This window comes from Crocodylus porosus, unplaced genomic scaffold (genome assembly GCF_001723895.1).
Source record: "Crocodylus porosus isolate Cpor-Errol unplaced genomic scaffold, CroPor_comp1, whole genome shotgun sequence".
NCBI classification, from domain to species: Eukaryota; Metazoa; Chordata; order Crocodylia; family Crocodylidae; genus Crocodylus; species Crocodylus porosus.
The window spans coordinates 10,548,367-10,568,789 of record NW_017728942.1 but is presented as its reverse complement, the minus strand read 5'-3'; the positions used below and the strand labels follow the sequence as shown (position 1 = coordinate 10,568,789).

At 50.4% G+C, this 20,423-nt stretch overlaps 1 protein-coding gene across 1 annotated transcript in view; it reads right to left on the bottom strand.

Annotated features, from left to right (window-relative positions):
• Positions 1 to 5,839: 5,839 nt before the first annotated feature.
• Positions 5,840 to 20,423, bottom strand: part of LKAAEAR1 (LKAAEAR motif containing 1) — a 14,971-nt gene continuing 387 nt past the window's right edge. The window contains exons 2-4 of the mRNA XM_019548276.1: positions 11,465 to 11,800; positions 8,651 to 8,773; positions 5,840 to 6,018 (exon numbers count right to left, since the gene is read on the bottom strand). Of these exons, the coding sequence (XP_019403821.1) occupies positions 5,956 to 6,018; positions 8,651 to 8,773; positions 11,465 to 11,800 (522 nt within the window). The 3' untranslated portion in view covers positions 5,840 to 5,955. The remainder of the gene's footprint in view (positions 6,019 to 8,650; positions 8,774 to 11,464; positions 11,801 to 20,423) is intronic.

Here is a 20,423-nt window from a genome sequence, read left to right as displayed (position 1 = left end):
GCCGTCCGGGGCTTGGGAGCCGGTCCCCGGCGTTGCGCTTGCAACACACGCCGCGTCCCTCGGGCTCGAGGACAGGCGGCCGCCCCTGCCCCGTCCCTGCCCCGCTGCGCGTTGCCGGGTGGTTCCCACCTAGGGGCTCCCCCCGCTTTGGACACACGAGCGTGTTTCTTCCCGCAGGACCCCGTCGCCCGCGGGCCGGCGCGTGGAGGTGCAGGACGAGGCCTCGGCCATCGAAACGTCCCCTCAAATCTGTGACGCCGGCTCTGTCTCGGCGGGGCAGATGTCAGTCTTGTCCCTTCCCCCCCGCAATTCAGTCAGGACTCAAGTCCCGGGATTTGCTGTAGGACTGAATTTAGCTGGAAGGTCTGAAATGTCTTCAACATCTCCAGGAAATGTCTGTTATCTCCTCCAAGCCCCCGGGCCTGCGCCTTCCCGCTCCGGGTAGCCCCGATCGGATGCAGCGCTCCAAATATTGCTACAAAGGATGCGGACCGCTGTTGTTTGACTCCTTTTTAAACCGTCTCCTTTCAAAAAAAAGACAGAGCAAGATGCAGGCAGGGGCATTAGCTTCCAGCTGACACACCAAGTAGCACTACGGATGAATAACTCTCCGCTCCATCTGCCCCCTGCATGCCACAGACAGCTTGTCCTTATTATCTCCTCCTTTAAACATCTATAGTTTGCAGGAGGAGACACATCTCTGTAGCAATTACAAATGCCACGTTGAATAACCAGGAGGCCTGATCGGATTTGGCTTTGATGTTTCGCCAGGCTCTTTCCCCACACCCTCTGCCCTCCCATAAAAAGCCCCGGCCCATTTGGACAGCTGGTAGTAACTTCTGGGAAAAGCCAAACTTAATCTCAGCGTGCTCTGGAAAAGGATCAAGGAGGGACGCGACAATCTTGCTGTCTGCAAACGGTTTTATTACACATGAGCCATGCCTCACGACTCCGGGAATCATCGGTGGCATCTCTGGAGTGATCACCGGACCGCTTAGAAACAGGCCACCTTTAATCCTGATTTTACACAACTCCTTGGTGAACCTTGAAAAGAAATCCCGCACCCTTTCATCCCTCTCTTATCCAAATCTTCCCAACTTCCCTGTTTAGTCTCCATATTTCTCTCCACTTAAAAGGTATGAAGGAGTTTGGAGATCCCCGCATGCGATAGGTGATGTTTGCCGGGAATTTCCATGTTATTAAATGCATGCCACTGGCACAGTCCTGGTTTCGGTTCCCTGCTCATTTGGAGCAGAGCAGGACTCGGCCATAGCTGTGCTGTCCCGTTGCCCCGTGCATCCGGCTGAACGGGGGTTGAGGTGAGGATCTGCACAGCAACTGGAACCCATCCTCCTCCCATCCCATCCCATCCCCCACAACATCCTAATTACTGATGGAGAAGGCATCACCTGGTCGGATTGCCTTGGCTTGCAATATTGCCTGCATCCGGAAGGTGTCACCCAACTCCACCAGTAGAAGAGCCTTGCTTTCTTGGGCCTCTTGTAAGAGGCCGAACCTTGAGGGCGGTTGCTCATCCCATGGTGGTCCATGGTTCCTGGCCTCTGGGCATGGTCCTGGGCATGGCAGGCAACACCCTGCTGCGCCTTCCCTGGCGAAATGGGTGTGGGTTGTAGCCGTGCTGGTCTAAGCACATAGGCAGACAAGGTTCTTCGGGTGAATACTTCCCGTATCTTGTACTGGACCGATCAAAATTTTAGTCGGTCTAATAAACGAGGTGGAATTGACCCCAAGAACCTTGTTGCCCTGGTGAAATGCATTCGTGGGACGCAAACTTCCCCATGCCCTCTAGCAACGCCGGATGGTTTCTGCCCATGTGCCACGTTTTGGAGACAGCTGCAGCAGCCGGAGTTGACAATGGCGTTATCACCTGCGCCAGCCGGGATTGAACTGAATGCCCAGGTCCCTGAGTGGAGCCAGCAGCTGCCAAGGTGTAAATGCTAAGATGCTTAAACCAGAGTCCAAATCAGCCTTGATATGCTCCTGACATAGGTTGCTCATGGTGTTGTTTGGCTTTGACCCTCTTGTGGGCAGGGCCTGTTGCTATCCAAGCCCCTGGTTAGGGAAAGGCCGTGGCTTTCCAGGGGTGCCTGGGGAAAGTTGACTGATGACCAGGGCTACTGTGTGGGGGTTCCCAGAGGTGTCTGGGGCCAAGGATAGAGCCTGATCCATTTTGGGTTTCCCTTCTGAACGTGAGGGAGGCAGCAGAAAGTGCATGCCTGGAGAAGCTTGCATGCTGTGAGGCCTGAGACTAGGTTTGAGCCTGTTACTTGTATGTATTTGGGTCAACAGAGTCCCTATGGCATCACTCTGAGTGTAGCTGAGGGGGGAAACTACGCTACCATACTTTTGGGGATGCTTTGAGAGCTGCAGAGAGAGGTGCTGCAGGCAGGGGCGGGCGCAGTCGCCCTCCCTGCCCTTTCATTCCTGTTTTCCCAAACTTTAAAACCAAGTGCCTGGGAGAGGCAGCGGCATTTCTATTCAAACAGTGCTGAGAGAGTCATCGTGCGGCATCACAAGCACATGTCCACCTTGGATTTAGCATCGTGTGGCTTTCTTGACTTCATGGCTCATTATCACCTCCTTGATTCCTCCTAATCTCTCTCCACTCCATGGGTGGGAATGACCTCGCCTCCTTTTTAATGGTCTTGGTGTTTCCTTTTGCCAGCTAGCCTTTCTTCTGCAACTTGGCTGTCTGTTGGCCGCTCCTGGAAACGTCTCTCTTATTTCACAGCCCCGCAGATTGTTTTTAGCTCTCCCTAAAAACCTTAACTCAGGGGTGGTCATATTCACTCAGGTGTGGAAATGACTGATGGTGAATTATGGAGGCACTGTTCACATGCTCAAGACGACTAGATTTTGCTTTATGAACCTGAAGTAGAGATGTACATCTAACCATAATGACTACAGGACTAATGAGGAAATATCTCTTGAAACTGGTAGTTTGACTATGTTTTGCCTAATTTGTGGCATTTTTAAAAAAAAACCCCAACCTTTAAACTAGCAAATGAATGCACATACCGATCATTATATTTGTTTTTCCTTTGATAAACGGAATAATGTAGTCCCAGCCCCCTGGCATATGAGTAAAGTGTCTAGTTTCATTTTAACTGGAGAAAAATGTGTTTTTTATGATGCACGATGATGTCCCATGCCATGTGCGTCTCTGCCTTCTCAAAATCCCAGATCTGCCCATGGCTGTCCCCATACAGTGAAAGCACCCGCAAGCCCCTCTGTATGTAGGAGGAATCTGACTGCCTCCTGGCAGGATCTCATGGGGGAGGGAAGCCCCTTTTAGTGCTTTCCAGTCCTTTTCTCCATTGCATCTGCAAGCCGGCATTTGGTGGAGAAGCAGGCCCCCGAACTGCTGATGGATGTGCCCCTCCAAGAGCTCTCCGGGTCTGGGCTGTGCACTGTCCAAGGGAAGAAGCAACTTAATAATTACAAAGGACACTTCGTCTGCTCTCTGCACTGTTTATTTGCAGAGTTAAACTCCACGTCCCCTGTGGAGTTGCTCATGGTTCATCCTGATGATTGCTTGCTTGCCAAGGGTGAAAGATCCTGCCCCTTTTGGAAAAAAGGGCCCTTCACTCAGGCAATGCCCTCTCCCTCCTCTCTCAGGTAAAGCACTCACTGAAGCCAAAGGATCTTGAGTTGAGTTAAATTTGGGTGAAAAATGCAGCCAAGGCTTTCGGATTTGGCCTTCTGCTGGTAATCACCATACATGAATGCAACCCAAATGGAAGCAACAGTGCTGATTTTTATCAGCGGCTTTAGATGGTAGAGTAAAATCCAGACTCGCTACCCTGTTTCTGTGTTTGGGATCTGCTCCCAAAGGTGTGATACTACTGGCTGGGATATTTGATGAGTTCACCCATTTTTCACTCCAGTTTCATCCCTATTTTTAGCCTCCTTTGAATAGAGGAGGGCAATTCACCCCTTTTCCCAGGATGAATGACACTAACTACTGGTCCAGGATTTATCCTCAGGCCCTCAGACTTGTAAAGAAAGGAACAGCTGGAGGATCTGGAGTGTGGATCTCAAAGCAGTGATAGTGCGGAGGGGATTAAACAGGGTGGTTGCCTAGCTAAAGGCAGGATAAATCTGTCCCCAGAGGCCTCTCTATTATGTCTAGCAGAGCTTTGCAAGCACTAAACAATTTTTTTCCCTTCCAATGCTGACTGAGCCTCGCAAAAAAAATAGGTGTAGTAAAAGTCCTGGAAAGAAAGACTGGTCATTGGCATATGAACAAGGAGGCTAAGAACATAGCATGAGGCTGTGGCCCTCAAATCCTGCATGTGGCATTGCAGGAACATCCCCCTAGCAGATACAACTGAAGTTTATGGTCTTTGTGAGCACTAACACAACCAACACCGCCATACGATCTCACAGGAATTACTACTACAGTGTCACTTGCCGAAGAATTGCCATCCAGATTGAGGAGTTACCAAAATGATAGGCTGTTTGCAAAACGCAAATCAGCTGGAAATAGCACTGGGCAGTGGACGTCAGGAATACAGATAGGAGAAAGGCCGTCTCACGTCCCGGTGTTATTTTTCAGGCTGTGATGGCTTTTACTGCCAGTGGTAGCCGAATAGCGAACTCTTCCAGTGCTGCGTACAAAGCTGCAGAGGAGCTGGAAGTCAGGTCCATGGGCAGTGACAAAGCTGAGGATGGGGATGGTAGACCCATTCATTTTGGGGCTAGTAAGCCACCATGCCTTTTTGGGAAAGGTGGCTTATTGGACTTTGCTCAATAAAGATCAATTTGGCCTAAATTCAGCTGTGATGGGCCACCTTGGTGGCCAACACACCCTGACAGTGGCATATCTGAAGACCAACGCAGGGAGTCTCATCACCCAGACAGCAGCATGTTTTTGGTCCAGTCTCTGTCCAAGTGCCTCCAAGTGGCCCCAGTGGGGCTGTAGGGAGCAACTGGGAGCTGGGATGTGGTGGGGGATCTCTCTGGGGCAGTGAATGTCTTCCCTGGGGTTAGGGAGGGGAACTCATGACGCATGTCAAGGGAAGGAAATCTTTGGTGCAAGCAGGGAGGGAAAAGTAATGCTGGTTGCACAAGCCAGTTGAAGCACAGCTTTGTCACAATGCACTTTCATTTTGTTTTCAGCCCTATTTCAATAAAAAAGGCAATCTCTCCCCATTATTTCCCTTGCTCTGATCATGTCACTAAATCCACTGTTTCCTCAAATGCCCCAACTCTTGCGGGTGGCAAGTATGATGGAGGCAGCAAGATGCTCCTAAGCTCGCAGGAGCCTTCTCAAAAGGAGCAATAAGAATAAAGCCACAATGCTTTTGTTGTCTCTCTCATCTTTTATTTGAAATACTGATTTCTACAGGGCGTTCTGGGGAGAGATCTAAGCATACCTACGAGTCTTGTCCCTTCTACTGGCCAGGGAGGCTGAGGGCAAGGTCAAGTCCAGCAGGGAGAGCCAGCAGCGGTGTGGCACGAAGTTGTACGATGTTGTACACGTATGACGACGAAGCCCAGCGGCTGTTGCATGAAATGGCTGCATGTGGTTTTGAGGTTTCTCACCCAGGAGCAGGAAAAGTGGCGAATCAGTGCGTCAAGCAGCACTTAGCTTCACACTAAAGGGTCTCCTGTTGCAACTGCTCATGTGAGCACCTCAGGGCAGGGGAAGTCACAGTGTCGGGGTCTAACCTCAGCGACACCCGCACACAGCCGGATCAAATTCAGCGGGATAGGTTTGGATTGACACCTGTGCGAAAAGAGCCTGGAAACCGGCCTCTGGCGCTGAACCCCCTCGTTCCCAAGCACGCCACACGTTGCATGTTTTGGATGCACATGAGAAGAAACCAAAATAGTTTATTAGGTAGCAATTACCAGCAGCTGAGATGACTGCTTCCCCCCTTCAGGGCCCGTTCCCTGCTCAGCCACCTCCTCACGCGGTCCTTCCAAGTTTCAAGGTCTGCGAATGAATATTTCCCCAGTTTTATCTTCTAGTATTTCCTCCACCCTGCTTCTCTGCAAAACAAAGAGAACAAGCAAAAACAGGTGGCACCACAGCATGGTGCTTCCTGCAGAACCGTTGGGGTCCCACCCGTCCCATTTGCAAGCAAGGGAGAGGTTAGTTGCGGGGGAAGAAATGAAAATGGCCGCAGGCTGAGACTCCATGGCAAAGTTCGGCTGGCGGAAATCCAGGTTTGCCAGCAAAGCTTTGAATGTGTACGCCAAGCCCCTCTCCAGTAGCAGAGCCCTCCTTTCTGCTGGCTGTTATTCCACCTGTGCTGAGCACACTGGGGCTCTTGCTACCACCCCGGTGACTGGTGCGGGGCACGGAGAGGAGTTGCACATCTGGCATGGTCCGTTCAGCAGCTGGTGCCTTTCCAGTGTGCATGTCACCCCTGGCAGCACAGCTGGAGCTATAGAGGTGCCCACACTGACGGCAGCTGAATGTAGACGTAACCATGGGACATCACTCTGCTTCGCTTGGTAATGCTGGTAGCATGGGGGGAAGATGTCACAGTGGCAGCCCTACACATTGCCTTATGCACCAAAGCCGAGCACAGCGGAGATGAGCGCTTCCTCTCTCTCTTTCTCCACCGTGCCTCATCCCACGTCTGGAAGGACCATTTCTAGAGACCCTTTTTGTGCATCACTTGAGGTGTGAACCCTACAGAGCTTGCACTGTACACTGCAGGGCACTGCTTGCAAATGAATCGGAGGAGGGAAGAGCCCCTTGGGACCACTGAGACGGCCTGAGATGGAGAAATTGGTACCGGTGCCTGAAAAGGCAAGGGGCTGCTTTGCTAGTAGCGCCATTCCCCAGTGTTTGCATGCTGTCTGCACAGTAATCCAGTTGCATCTTGTTACAGCTGGGAGCCTATCTGCCTTCCCCGGTGCTCCAAGGCTTCGCCTGTATCTGCATCTCAGGAATCTGCTCCCGGCAGTCAGGAGTGAAGCAGAAAGACGTGTTTACAAATGCTGGCGGAGGGGGAGGGAGCCCAGGCAGGGAAGTCGGAGGAGCCCAGCCTCACAGCCTTGTATGCTAGCTGTCACTGTCAAGGAAATGGTCTTGAATAAGGAGGAAGGAACAGGCTGCTAGCAGCAAAGAGGCTTCATGCAGGGCCTCCTTGCTTCTGCTGCCATAATTAGGTGGGGAATTGGAAGAGATGCTTTATCATGGATTAATCTGCTAGCTCATTTGAGCCATACTGGGCACCCTCGCTCTGGGAACAGTGATGTTAATGGTACTTTTCTCTGCCAAGAGGCTCCCAAATGCCGCCCTAGCCATAGGACTGTTGAACAGACTCTCCCTATGCCTGGAGAAGGGTGTTTGTGCCCAAAAGCTTGCAAAGAACAATTTTCCCAACTATTTAGGCGGTCTAATAAAAGAGCTCACATCTACCCAAAGAACCTTGTCTCACTAGCCATATACTGTACACCAGCTATGCTGCAGTCACTGCTAGGGGGGTGTTGACTGTTCAGGGGAGTAAGTGGTTTTGCATGTTAAAAACCTAGTGCCTGAGAGATGGGGGAGAGCCTTGTGGGAAGTTTCTGGGGAGCCTTAGTGTCGAAAGACCATAGGACACCACAGCTTTATGGCTTGCCAACTGGCTAAGCAGCAGCTCTGCAGAAAAGGACCTGGGGGTTAAAGTGGAAAATAAGCTGAATGAGCCGGCAACGTACCCTTGTCGCCAGGAAGGCTACTGGCATCCTGGGTTGCATTGGGAGGAGCATTGCCAGCAGATCGAAGGAAGTGATTCTTCCCCTCTATTCAGCACTGGGGAGGCCACGTTTGGAGTCCTGTGTCCAGTTGTGGGCCCCCACTACAGAAAGTAGGTGGACAAGTTTGAGAGAGAGTCCAGCAGAGGGCTGTGGGAATGGTTTGGGGGTCTGGGGCACATGCCTGGTGAGGCGAGACTGAGGGAACTGGGTTTATTTAGTCTGGAGAAGAGAAGACCGAGGGGGGATTTGATAGCAGCCTTCAGCTCCCTGCAAGGGGGCTGCAAAAAGGATGGAGCTGGACTGCTCTCAGTGGGGGCAGATGACAGAAGGAGCAATGGGCTCAAGTGGCAGCAAGGGAAGTTGAGGTTGGATATTAGGAAAAACTTTTTCACTAGGAGGGTAGTAAAGCACTGGGACAGGCTAGCCAGAGGGGTGGTAGATTCTCCATCCTTGGAGGTTTTTAAGACCTGGGTAGACAAAGCTTTGGCTGGGATGATGCAGTTGGGGCTGATCCTGCTTGGAGCAGGAGGCTGCACTAGATGTGACCTCTCGAGGTCCCTACCAACCCCCATTTTCTATGATACTGTGATTCTCATGCTTCATGGGAAAGATGTGGATGGTGAAGCACACGGACGTGCCATAGGTAACACAACAACCTGCAGCAAAGACAGGTTAAGTGATGGGCCCAAGGTCACCAAGTGAGTCGGGGACAAAGCTGGGAGCAGATTCCCTGCCCTGGACCAATATAACCCATTAGGCCTGATGCTTAGCTAAATCTTGCATCAAGCCCTCTGGTTCTTCCTACTTACAATCTTCAATTCAGTTGCCCAGAGGTATTTGGAGAGGAACTTGCCAGATAAGTCTCCACCCCTTCAATTAGAAATGGAGAGATACAATAGTGGAGGTGCTGGCACACGCCTGGACATACCTGAACCGTGTCCAAGCAATCGGCGAGTTTCTGCATGTTCTTGCGGGGCGGGAGAAACGCCTCCAGCCTCAGTGCCCCGCGGGCGGTTTTCTGGCAGGATATCAGGTGATTGATCTCCTGCGCCTGTGTTCAAAAAAACAAAGCAAGGCAAAACGAGGATGTACGCAATTGTGTTGGTTGTAGCAAGGTGGGTCTAGCACGTCCCCAGTGCAAGCCCCTTCCTGCTCTTTTCCCAACAGGAGTTGCACTATCCCTCCCCTGTCCGTTGGTCCCGCTGTTCTTTAAATTAATCAGGCAGAGTCTGATGTTATTCCTGGGGTCAGGGAACCGAATGGGGTTGCAGGACCTGTCTGCTGTGCAGGTTGGGTTTGAGGCCTTTTAGGCCTGAATGAGTTGACCCGTGCTCTGGAATTGAACTGACATGATGGCATTTTACCTGGAGTGAGAGCATGCAAGTGATGCGGGGAAGGGAAAGTCACCTCCCACGGCCAGACAATCCCACTGCTATCCCAAACGTGTCCTCCAACCACTCGATCCCTCGGACTGCTCGAACCATCTCTTCAGACGGACAGGCAGCCTTCGGGCACCTTGAATCAGTGCTCTGGTCTGGTGGCCCGTGGTGTTACCCTCGTCCTGTCTAGTTTCTGTCCTCCTTGCTCTCGTTTGCTTGTCCTTGCCTCTGTGTTTTCACTTTGGGTTCTCTCTGTTCTCATTCTATTTTAAATGTCTTTTTGGCTGGCCTTTTCCTGCTTTTCATAGCATCACAGAAAATGTCATTGCAAAGTTAGGTTGGAAGGGGCCTCAGGAGGACATTTAATCCCATGCCCTGCTCAAAGCAAGACCAGCCCCAACTAGATCATCCCAGCCTTGCTCTGTGGCTTCAAGCCTTAGAGATGACTGAGGGAGAAGGGAGAGACCTGACACTTCACTAACACTTGTAGCACACATCCAACATTGGATTTAGCATCATGTGACATTGTGAGCACACGTCCAACGTTGGATTTAGCATCACACGGCATCGTCAGCACACATCCACTGTTAGAATTACCTTCATGTGACATCGTAAAAACACGTCCAGTGTTGGATTTAGCATCATGAGCACACATCCACTGTTGGATTTAGCATCACTGACATCATGAGCACCCATCACATGTTGGATTTAGCATCATGCGGCATTGTGAGCATATGTCCAACATTGGCTTTAGCATCATGAGCACACATCCACTGTTGGATTTAGCATCATGCGACATTGTGAAAACACGTCCAATTTTGGATTTAGCATCATGCAGCATTGTGAGCACACATCCAATGTTGCATTTAGCACCGTGGCATCATGAGCACACGTCCAACGTTGGATTTAGCATCAAGCGGCTTTCTCATCAGCCTCTGCTCTTGTCTGCTTGGCTGGGGTCCCTTTGGCATCTCCACTGAGGGCTCTGTATGGGGACTGTCAGTCTAGTTCCCAGACAAGCCATCACTACCAAGAGACTCCCTTGAAGCAGCCTTAGCAGCGTGTCCAAAACACAAAGACTGAACTCCACTTTCTGCCCGGGAGCTGGTCTCCTGAGGTCAGGGCCGGGAAGCGGCGTGTGGGGAAGCTGAACCACTAATCCAGGCCCACTCATGGCCACTAACAGTCACTTAAAAAAAAATTCAACAAAAAACAAGCTGCCCAACAACATTAGATCCATCAGACTCAGTGCCAAGGCCTTTGTTGCGCTAGAAGATGTGCCTCTGTACACAGGCACTGGAAACCAGCAGAGGCTGATGCTGTTTACTGCAAGTTCAAGACCCCCTGGAGACGCGCTGTCCTGCTTTCCTGAGTAGCCCTGGGCTGGGGGTGGGAAGCAGTTGGACAGTAGCATAGAAGAAACCCTGTTCCAAGGTTGCTAACTATAGCATTAATCCCAGAGTCATAAATAACTCCAGTGCCATGGTTACAGGCCTAGCCAAGTATGATATCATTTAGTTTGGGATTAGGGAAAAATATCTCCCTTGAAGCTGTAGGGTCTAAAATAAGTAACTTTTCCAGAGTCGCTTTTCTCCCAGGGAATGAGCAGAGAAACTCCCGTCGGCAGCCGTAAGCAGGAAGGGCTACTGTAGTAAATGCCATGAGAAGAAACGTGCCGGCAGGTATGACAGGGTTTTAGGATGGGGTTTGCTAAGCGTTTAAGGGATCCAGGAGCCTGAAGCCCTCATGATTTTCAGCACTATGAGAACCCGTCCTTAGAGACGTGATGTTTTTCACCCCGAATTGGGTAATGCAGAGAAACGCACATCCTTTCCTCCTTCCAGGATTCGAATCCTCTGATGAGAATTAGCAAGAGGGTTCCAAAAGATTTGTGCAGCCAATTACCACCTCTGCGTGCACTAAGCTGTAGTAATTGCAGAAGCAAATTGCCAGCTATGGATCCATCACGGGTGATTTGCACGTACCGCTTTGACAGCCACACACACCGCTGGGGTAGCTGTCTTTTAACGTTAGACACACCAGTGCACATGCACGCAACGGTGCAGCTCCTAGCCAACATTTAGCAAAAGGATTTGGACTTTTTTGTTTTGCCAATGGGTCCTAAATGCACGGATTCCTTTTCTTGAATCTAATGGGATAATGCAGGGATGACCGGGGGGGGGGAATGGGCGCATAGGCACAGTCAGAGCGCTACAGTAGAGAGTGGGGGGTTGGACTAGATGTGACTTCCTGAGGTCCCTTCCACCCCTATGCAATGGGCCAAGTTGGTGTAGGGTGCAGAAGGGAGCTGTGGCATCCCAGTCCAGCCAGCTCGGATGGTGAATGCCCTGAAGTGAACTTACTCTCAAGTCCTGAAACCGGAGCCTCAGGTTTCGGAGGCGGTTCCTGGCCTCTGCGGCCTTGAGCAGTCCGATGACCCTGGCCTGCTTTTTTTGCTCTACGTCGCCGCTACGCTTGATGTACTCTGGGGCCATTTTCTCCATTGCAGTGACAGGAGAGGCCAGTATGGATTTCACTATTTCCTCGGTGGGCTCCACGAACGCCAGGTACCACGAGCGCTGCTGCGGGGACATGCCGGTTGCATCAAATGGGAGCAAATTCTTCCTGGGGGCAGGGGGAATTTTCTTTTTGTGAGCATCTGCGCCCTTTGCGGTCATCCTCGCTCCGTCTGATGCTGTCTAAAGAAAGAGAAAACAGCTGTAAGAGTGTGTACGGGCTGGAGTGCTTTGGGATACCCTATGCATGTGAGGAAGGGACTGAAAGTCCCGTCCGGCCCAGGGTGGGTTAGGCTGAGTGCAGGACTCAGGCACCAGTTTCTTAGCTGGTACCATGTAGAGCTATCAGTGGGACACCTAGCATGGCCCATTGAACACAGCACTGACCTTCGGGAGAGCTGGGTCTGCTGCTGATTTGCTCCTTGCCCCTAGTATCTTCCCATCACCTCCCTGTGCCTCCGTCTCCCCACTTATCCTATGCCTGTCTTCTCCAAGGTCTTGGTGACAAGGACTGCTTCTCTTCATGTGACTTCCCTGCACTTAATGAAATGCAGCCCTCATGTCAACTGCATCCTGGTGGGGCCCACTGCAATATAAATCATGGTAATAAAGCTCCAGTCCTCCTTTGCACACATCTTTGCACAATCGCTGTTAGTGTAGTGCTGTATTGCTGTCCTCCAAACCCAGGGAGAAGATTCAGACATGGTGTTGGCCGCTCTAAGTTAGTGGTGGGCACTTGCAGAGTAAAATGTCCAGTGCTTTGATCCAAAGCATGTCTCAGAAACCTCCTCCTTGCTAATAGAAAGCCATCTCGCCTGATGCCTGTTTTCCTTGGAGGCTCTTAAAAGCCTATTTAGGGTGCTGTTTAGAAATGCTCAGACGATTGTTTTCCAGCATCAACTATTTGAAGCTCAGTTTTTAAGTGCAGTCTAATGTGCTATCAAAAGCATGTTTTCAGACCAGTCCTGGCCTCAAGGGCCTGGGGCTGTGCTCAGCTTGGATATATGGGAGGCCCAAGGAGCTTTGCAGCACACCCGAGGCTCACGTCCTTCTGAGATCCTTCCTTGGCTAAGGATGATGGCTTTCATGCCGCTAAGGGAAGCCTTTGTAAGGTGAAAGGACTGTGGTCTGCTACGAATTTAGGGACGTTAACTGGGAAGAAATCTATCGCTCATAAAGCACCGCGTTCATTCAACCCAGTCCGCAAACATTAACTAATTGATCCTTAAACACCACTGTGAGGTAGGCAGGTGTCACGATCCCCATTTCACAGAGGCCTAGAAAGGTTAATTGACTTGCTTGAGATGACGAGGGATGGAGCTGGGATTAAAATGCGGCTGTGTCTGCGTTAACCACTTGTCATTGCTGATGGATATCCATAGCATTGGCGGAGCAGGTGGGGAGGCTGGTGCAGAGACTCTCTGCTCTAAACCCCAGGTCGTCACGTTTCATGTGCTGTCGCCACCAAAGACATTCAAAGCTGGGCTGTTTCACCAACCTCGGAGTAAAATGACAGCTCTTGAACGGTGCTGTGAACCCAGCCCGTCCCAAAGTGAAGTACTGCTTGTGCAAACGCTTCATGGTCAAGCCAGAGCACAACTGGTGTCACGTTTAGTCTAATTTGGTCCAGAGCCCAGCTGGACCCGTACAGGATGTCAGGGTGGGAAGGCAACTCCAGGCAGGGATTTTATCCACAAGCAGGCAAAATGTGGATGCTGCTGGGAACGCAGCATATAAAGGGAAGTAGTGAGATGGAGGAAGGAGCCGGCATCAACTCTCGTGCGAGCCAGTGGTGCAAAAGGCTTTTAGCAACCTGTGCGAACGTAAACCGGTGTGTTTCACACAGCTCTGGGACACTTAAGCAAGGCAATGCTGCTCAGTGCTCGTTTCTTTCTCCGGGCCCAGGATTTCTGCACTGATACATGCCAGTCTGCGGTAACCAGAAACTCTCCTTACCACAGGAAACAATGTTGGTCAGGAGCAAGCCTGGCTCGGGGCCCCACAGCGCTGCCTCGGCTAACACCCCTCCGGCTTCCCCTCCTGCTTGCAGAGCTGCAGGCTGATTCAGTAAGAAATATGGTCGATAAAGAGACCCAGTACAGTTTGCTTTGAATTAAACAGGCAGGAAACTAAGTCGCTACTCAAAGAGCAGAGCTATTAAATAGCACATAGCCGACGCGCTGGGGTCAGCGGGGCTCGTTTTAGGTTGCTCTCTGCCAAGAAACTGAAGTGCAAGTGAGGAATTTCACCTGATTTCACATGCATGCAAACGGGCATGGGAGAAGGATTAGGGCTGTAGTAGGGTAGGGGCTATTCTTCTTCCTGCTATTATTGCTTTGCTTGTCTCGAGCTGTGGCAAGGCAGGTGGAGATGCCGCGGCAGGCTCATGAGCGGACAGATCTCGTTCTTCCAAGAAAAGGCTCAGCACAGCCCTGCTAAGTGGGCTAAATTCAGCTGTGCGCTGAGCAGCCCCATGCACAGCAGATGGGTGACAATTTAAATATGAAAGAGAATCTGAGTTTAAGGGAGCCTGTTTGGGAGAGTCTGGGAGTCAAAAGCAGACAAGCTAGGCAGATTTCAGTTTCTTGAACCCCAGAAGCCATTTAGCATCCCTTCTCACTTTGGCTATAAACCCTGAAGAAGCAAGGGCTTGCATATCTGCGGTAGTAGGAGAGTTATATGGGGTGTGGAAAATTACACTGTATTCATTTGCAGTTGGCAGTGACTTTGGTGTGGGGGACTTCACAACAGCCGAAGGTGAAAGGCAATCCCATGGTAGGAAACACCCATCTTGTTTGAACGGGCGCAGGTTGTAGCCGTGGTGGTCTAAGGACATAGGCGGACGAGGCCCTTTGGGTAAATGTGATCTCTTTGATTAAACCAACTCAAATAGTTGGAACAATTCTTCTTTGCCAGCTGCCAGGTATAAACGCCCTTCGTCAGGCTGAGGAAGCATCTGCAGTTGCTGTGTGCGCTTCCTGGATGGACTGAATAGTGAAGAAGCCAGAGGCTGGTGTGCATGCAAGAAAACCCAGCCCATGAAGATGTAAATAGGACTTGTTTGAAGTCATTAGACTTACTGAATTATTTCAGCTGGAAAATTAGCTGCGGTGGGTGCAGGAACATTTTGGCTAACAGCTATATGTGTGCTGTTACATATATGCTGCCACAGGGACATTGTGTTTTTTGGCTAGAGAGCTTGTGCTCTGTTTATAGTGACTGTAGTCATACAAGAAAAAGAAATTGCGGGGAGAGATCTGGACTACTGAGATAAACTACCCTGACTTCAAGGGAAACGGCTTCGAAAATGTCTGATTGTTTACCTTGTGGTTTTGAACCAGATGGTAAAGAAAAGGGCCTAAGCAAATGCAGAGCATGGCTTTGTCTCAGAGACGGTTGCTTTTATTTGCTGCTGCTCTTACAAAACCCTGGCAGGAAATCGCTCAGGATGCCACCGATGAGAAAGAGGAAGTGGTATTATTTCAGGATCGCAGTGGATGCTGCAACTGGGATTTCAGACACGTACAGACCCATGTCTTTTTCCTGTTCATATGTCATTTGCTCCCAGCACTAGATTTAGCTTCTGGTGCCAGAGGAGCCGGGTGCGTTACGATAAACTGTTTGCGCGGCTGTTATTGGAAGTCTTTATGGCTCGTGCCCAAAGACGAGCAAACTGCCTTGTAACTCATTGCTTCAGGGTGTTTGTTCTTACAAAACCCTGTGCAGGAACTGAAACTTTTGAAGCCTTACCAAGCAATTTGGTAAAGTACCCACCCACTCTGAGTCCTCTTTGACTCACTGGTGCAATGCTTGAAACACAAGCAGGTAGAGCTGGGGGAATAAGCAAGTCCTGCAGAATTCAAGCCTTTCGCTTGCCCAACCAGTGGCATGTAACAAGGTTCAACGAGGCTTGTTTCTTTGCCCTACATTGTCGTGGTGGCGTGCAGGCTCAGCCATGGTTGCACAGAACCGTTTTGCCTTCGTGGAAGTCACGTGGCTAAACCTCTATGCCTCACTGAATATGTTTTTTTAAACGTTGCGGGCTAGGTTATGAGGTTTCACACGCACATAGCTGCAGTTCCACTGACTGCATATGTAAAACCTGTTTCTGGATGTACAATCACTTTCAGTTTCCAACAGACCATTTGCATAGTCAGTTAGTACAGTTGTAGCGACAGTCCCGGTAACTGTGCATACCGATTATGCATGCAGAGGCCCACATGTATTTTGCATATATATTTGCATATCTGTTGTGTGCAGGGAGTTCACAAAATGTACCTGCGTCTGTTTTTAATCAAAAGACTGAGGTCTAATTCTGAATGTTGTTTCCTAGGTTTGTTCTGATATGAGGCTAATTAAGCTTTACATGCACCTAGTTGTTTACAGAGCTGTTTAATCCAAACAGTTTTAATGCATGGCATTAGTGTTCATGGTTATTCAAACCCACTTTAACTATTAACTATTTTTAAACTGGAAAAAAACTAGTTTGCTTTAATACCTTTGAATTAAAGCGCACTCATTTTTTTGGAGAATGAATTACCCTGAAAGTTCAAGGATGATGCATAAACTGTTAGTTCAAATGCTATGATCATGGGTCGGGGGTAGGAGTAGTGGGGTCTAAGAGATGTGCAATGAAACAAAGGCTTTCATCTCCAGGCTGCTGAGATGCCATCAAGCAGAAATATGGGAAATATAACATCTTTTAACTAGATTTCATGTGGACCAATTTGTTTTGGTATTTTCTTGGGCCAATCACAGCAATACATAGGGGTGCTCAACGTTTGCCTTCATTTAAGAACCACCTGTATGCTGGAGGAATGTGTCATAGGATCAAATAAAAAATCAACTTTCACCCTGAGAGTCCTCAAGTTAATGGCCCAAAAGACTGTATTATTCTTTTTAGAAAAGTAGTGCTATTGGTCTTTGAAAACAGAGGCCTTTGGAAGTCGAGGAAGGTCCTCATTTACAAGGCGGGTGTGCTGACCACCCTCCTCTACCGCAATGAAACCTGGACCATCTGCTGATGCCACATTAAGACCCTCAAGGGCTTTCACCAGCGGTGCTTGCATCGAAACCTGGGGATCCAACGGGAGGACTGCCGGACCAGCGTGATCGTCCTCCATGAAGCTGCAGCCACCAGCATTGCAGCCTTGCTCTTGAGAAATCAACTCCAGTGGATGGGCCGCTGTGTCTGGATGTCCAAGAACCACCTCCCTCGCCAGATTTTCTTCTCCCAGCTCTCTGTTGGCCAACACTCAAAGGGCGGCCAAAGGAAGTGGTACAAAGATACGCTCAAGGCCGCCCTCAAGCACGGAGGCATTGACACCAGTGGCTGGGAGGAGCAAGCTGCTGACCGTTTATCGTGGCACCACCTGGTCCAACAAGGCGTGCACCACTTTGAGGCCCGATGACTTGAATCCAAGGCAGAACGGCAGCAGCAGAGGAAGGAGAAGGAGACCAGCCCAGGGCTGCGAAGCCCACTCCTCCATGCAAAAACATGCCCCCATTGCCGAAGAACGTGTGCATCCAGAATCGGGCTCCTCAGTCACCTCAGGTGCCATCAAACCTGACGGATGTCATCCTTGACTTCGGGGAATGCTGCCACCAATGTGTGTGTGTATCTATCTATCTAGATATATCTATATCTATCTATATCTAGCTATCTAGATAGCTAGATATAGATATATTATGTATGTATATCTCTCTATATATCTATATACAATGTGTATGTATGTGCATGCATGTATATATGTAGGTTAGCAAGGAAGCGCTTTGAAAATTCAGGAGGATAAAATACTTAGGCAATAGGATGGACGGCACAAATAATAACAATGATAGCAGTGCATTTCCTAAGCCTGCTCTGTAGGCCCTTTGAACTCCTAATAAACTATGACCAAATAAAGAAAGGCAACAGAGCTTAGTATACAAGCACGGTCTGCAATTCTGCATTTTAATTTTCTGGTTTTGACTTGGTGGCAGAAATAGGCCCACTGAGGTTTAAAGCATATGCTTCTCTCCCTATGTAATGGCCACACCGTGAGGTTGAATGTGTGGCCACTTTCTTTAGAGAAGGTCACTAGTGTGTACGCCTGTGGTCCTGGATAAAAGAACATTGGTTTTCCTGTTGGTAAAAATCAAACAGCAAACTGCCATTCTGCAGGTAAAAAAGCATCACTTGGAGGCCTCAGAATGGAGGGGAACAGGAAGCTCTTTGGCTGAAGTGATTTCTACAAGATTTTCTCCTGACCTGGATCCATGCCCCTAATGCAGGGGTGGGCAATTATTTTGGGCAGAGGGAGTTTCAGCAAGCCATTGAGGACCGCATGACAGGCAGCTCAGGGCAGATAAATATTAATTTTCTAATTTTTTTAGGTGCCCCATGGACTGGATAAAATGGCCACATCTGCCCCCCAGGTCCCATTTTGCCCACCCCTGCCCTAATGGATGGGATGGACAGAAGGGAGGATCAAGGGGTGCGTGGGTGGGTTGTGGGGGGTCTGCTCGGCTGGCAAGTTGGGAATGCTTCTACTTGCGGACTCAGGAAGGACAGTGCAGTTCGTGCCCCCAGACACCACAAAACAGTTTTAGGGCAGAAACATTTAGTGCCAGGATAAGCTCCATGATAGACAACCAGAATTCCCATTGCCCGGCTTGGGTTCCTGCAGACTCCGCGTGGATGGTGCTACACCAGTTCGGCCACAGAGCAGCTCTGTAGCATGCACAAGTGTAGTTGCACTTCACTAAACCAAGCACCCACCTGCAAGTGCCCTCACCTGGGTCCACTGCAGCGAAAACACACTTCCACAACCCGGCCCTTGCAGCACTGCTGGCTTTGTGGGAGCTCTGTGCCTCAGCAACTTCACTAAATCTGGCCCCACCTAGGGTTAGTTTTTCCAATGAGCTCATCCTCCGTGCAGGCATAGGGTTGCCAACTCTCCAGGATTGCCCTGGAGTCTCCAGGAATTAGAGATAAATCTCCAGGAGACTGCTGAGAGTCACCCGGGAGATAAATGACAGGGCATTCATTAAAATAAATATTAAACATTGAATCAGATTTATACAGTTGTCCAGCGGGCTTTTAAAGTGTAATAGTCATGTGCGTTTGCCTTCCTGACGTGAAGTCATTAGTGTCATTACATCATGTGATGAAACCTCCCGGAATAGATTCAAACAGAGTTGGCCAACCCACGTCGGCACCCAAGTTTTGAGGGGCATTAATCAGTAGTAATATATAGGAGCACAGAATTAGAAGTGAGCTTTCAGATGATCTGATGGCGCCCTCGGGGCTGCACGTAGCCAAAGACCCTTCCTTAGCACAGGGAACCTGTAAGGATGAGCCCAGCTGTTGGATGAAACAGGTAGGGACATTTCTTTTGTGCAGTGCTATAGCACCCGGTGAAAAATCGCTGGGACTGAACCCAGTTTGGTGGACTGGAGAGTACGGTTTTAGAGGGCTCACGTGTCGTTTCTAAAGGCACTAGCTTCACCTTGAGACACAACCGCCAGTTCCTAGCATTCACGAGTCCGGTCCCGCCACGCTCCAGAGACTGGCTTAAAATGCAACTGCTTTTAAAGAGAGCCAACCCCTGAGAGAGGGATGTGCCGGGCAAAACGTAGCAGCTTCAGGAGTAGCTTGGGGGAATCTCCATTTAACTCCTCACTCCCCAAGATTCAACTTCCCCTGGTGAGACATTCCCTGGAAAGACATCCTTTCCCCCCATGGGCATCTTTCCCTGCAGTTTTCCTTGGGCAGGCTTCTTGTGCCCTTGTTTAGCTGTAGCTCCCAGGTTTTGAATTCCTTCTACTCGCCATCTGCTTTGCAGCCCTTTGCTGTTCACGTTTTCTTTAAGCCTTCAACTTATGAGGGTTATGGACTTACTTTAAATGCAAGCTGTGACTCAGGCAATGACATGATTCCAGGACCTGCAGCTTGGTGGAAAGCTGCCCACATTGCCAGTGTTCAGCTGTGCTGTTTGAGCTTTTAAAATGCAGGCACCAGTGGAGCTAGTTCCTCTGTCTCTCCTCCTTCTCCCTCTCACCCCATGAAGTTTGGAGTCCCTTTGGTTTCTAGGATGCTATACATAACTTCAGCTGTTCACCCCAAGAAAAACCCCAGTGGGGCGTGCACTGCAAACTATGGCTCTCTTGAACCTGGTGCATGCGGCACCTTGGATCTAAGTCCCAGAGACCCATCTTGAGAGAAGTCTTGCCCGGAGCTAATCAAAACACACTTTGCTTCCAAAAGGAAGAGGAAAAGTGACTTTGGGACTCTTCTCCCCCTGCCTTTTTCCTTTTCCTGCTTTGCGCCTTGCCCCTGGCTCCACAGGAAGCCGTTCTCACCAGCAAGCTGAGCCACCGGCCCCCATGCAAGTCTGCTGGGCTGCCCCAGCCGGGACAGCTTGCAAGGGGGGCTCCAGGGAAGCAGAAGACAAGGCTGGCAGGTGGAGACACCACTGCCAAAGCAGTGCCCTGCCCGCCTAGCTCCTGATGTGTGCCCTGCCCATCTTGGTGGCCTCTGGGCCCAGCCTTGGGAGAGCCCTGCAAGGGGGCAGAGTCGGGTTGTGGGGAGAGCTGCAGTAGAGGCCCGGGGCCGGGGGGTGCAGCAGGGGGTCATATGGGAGGTGCAGCAGGAGCCTTGGGGGGGGTGCAGCAGGGTCCCATGTGGGTGCAATAGGAGCTCTGGGGGTGCAGCAGCCTCAGGGGGGTGCAGCGGGGGGTGCAGCAGGGTCCCATGGGGGTGCAATAGGAGCCCTGGGGGTGCAGCAGCCTTCAGGGGCGCAGCAGGGGGGTGCAGCAGGGTCCCATG